General features: G+C 35.7%; 1 protein-coding gene across 1 annotated transcript in view; it reads right to left on the bottom strand.

Annotated features, from left to right (window-relative positions):
* Nucleotides 1-511: 511 nt before the first annotated feature.
* The window catches only part of LOC109581368 (dolichol phosphate-mannose biosynthesis regulatory protein-like), an 8161-nt gene continuing 6542 nt past the window's right edge, over nt 512-2130 (bottom strand). Inside the window, exon 4 of the mRNA XM_019995427.1 lies at nt 512-686. Coding sequence (XP_019850986.1) covers nt 619-686 — 68 coding nt within the window. The 3' untranslated portion in view covers nt 512-618. The remainder of the gene's footprint in view (nt 687-2130) is intronic.

Below are 2130 nucleotides of genomic sequence, written 5' to 3'. Positions count from 1 at the left end.
GAGGGAGGGAGAGGAGAGGAGAGGAGAGAGGGAGGGAGAGAGAGAGAGAAGGAAATGTATTTGAACTACATGTACGTGTAGTAGACTAGAGAATGGAGGAAATTAAGTGGAGGATGCTTAATGAATGAACATGATTTACTCATTCACTTGTAGGCTGCCTATAGTGTTGGTGAGAATAAGAATAAAATAGTATTATGTATTGAAGAAATGAGCAATGACCATGTTGATAAAAAAGTAAGTCAATCATAAAAATAATATTTATTAATTATACATGTATTTTTAACTCTTTTTAATGCCTGCCCTCACTACACAGATATTAACTCCAAGAGCAGTCAAGGATTACAATCGTGCCAGGGCCTACCTAACCAGTTTGGCAAACAAGAATAAAATACCAGTTCATTCCGATATTAAGGAAGCTGTTTTATGCTCCATAGACCGACTTAGATCAAAATAAATAATAAATTATTTTATTTTATTTTTTATTCATTTTATTGTCGTTTGTTGTGTGTAATTATTTTTTTAATCAATTTAGTTCAAAAGCAGAAGAGCATGTATAAATTATTGAATATGAACAGTTAATAACTATTAATAATCATTAATAACTATTAATAACTGGTGTCATTTGGTTTTCGCCTTTGCCTTTCTCTTGGCACGATCCTTGATCATCACTGTGGCAACAAAAACACCTGCCAATGAGAAAAAATAATTATCAATAAAATGTTTACGTCACAAATGAATATATCAAGAGGAAGTGGAGGCAGAAAGAGGAAAACAAAGTGGATTACAACCTCCTCCCAACCAATGCTATAACTATGGTAGCATTCATGACCATATCATTTTAAAAGATGAAGTTGTTCTTAGCAAAATTTGTACATTAAACTTTTAACATAGAGTGCAACCTCTGAGATAAGGACACATTTATAATGAGGACATTTTGTAATGGTACAAGTCTATACAAAAGAACCTTTGAAATGGACCCAATGGTATCTTTAATAAAGAGGCTACATTAAGCACAAATACATGTACATGTACATACCAACAAGCCAGCAGGATACTAAGTTTAGACAGTATTATTAAAGCCACAGTTAAAATTAAAATTTTGTTATGATCAGGAAAGATGTAATGAGAGACACAAAGACTGTGAAAGGACAAAGGAGGACACAAGAATAGTACTATACTTGAGAATATACTATGATGAGGGAAAATAATGTCAAGAATTAACATGCCACAACCACCTCGTAATGCCTTTAATCATATGCAAGTACTATCATTGGTACTATATTGCATGTGAACCGCCCACTCATCAATTACCGCTAAAAAGAATATACACACACGTCTCTAATTACAGTCACATTCCAATCACATGGATACACTTGTGCATGCATATGGTGGTATGTATTGTAATGGGTGATGGTGCTACTTTTTATTGTTATTACAGTAGATACTTTTTCCAGACAGAACCAATTTCATAGTTGGTAAACACAACACATATAAACACTTAGCAAACAATCAGCAGCTACCACCACCAAGTCTACATTTATACAAACAGTCAAAGTCTCTCTGACCCTCAATCCTATAGCAGCTATACTCCAACTAACAGCTGCCTCCTTTAGTATATAATATGTGTGCAGTATCACTCCAGCATTATATCCAGTCTAGTCTACAGTGACTCTCTCCCTTTAGTGAATCTTCAAATTTCTTTGTCCAGTTCATACCTTTACGTGATGGCAGCTGCACTTAAACCTTGTGGTCATAAAGGTTACCAGGGTTTCATAAATAAACTAATAGGTTGTGTACTGGAGCCTCTAGAAGCTCAACGTTTCAGGAATCGTATACTGGGAGGTGATGGTGTGGAGCCTAGTCCTATTGTGCTGTTTGGTGAGGCTAACTTCACTTTTAGTATAGCACTCGCTAGTCTCCGTGTCAATGGATCTGAGGGGATAACAGCAACTACATTCAATTCACAGCTGCCTCCATTTGATACAGCAAAGACAATAGCTAAAAGTCTTTGTGCTCCAAATGGAGAAAAACACGGGCTGCCTGATCGAAAAATAATAGAGAATATTGCCAAAGTTTCAAAAGTACCCGATTTTACTAAAAACTGGCACACACGTGTCGATGCCACTAACA

This window comes from Amphimedon queenslandica, unplaced genomic scaffold (assembly GCF_000090795.2).
Source record: "Amphimedon queenslandica unplaced genomic scaffold, v1.1 AMPQUscaffold_13445, whole genome shotgun sequence".
NCBI lineage: Eukaryota > Metazoa > Porifera > Demospongiae > Haplosclerida > Niphatidae > Amphimedon > Amphimedon queenslandica.
This window is presented reverse-complemented; position numbering and strand designations above follow the sequence as displayed.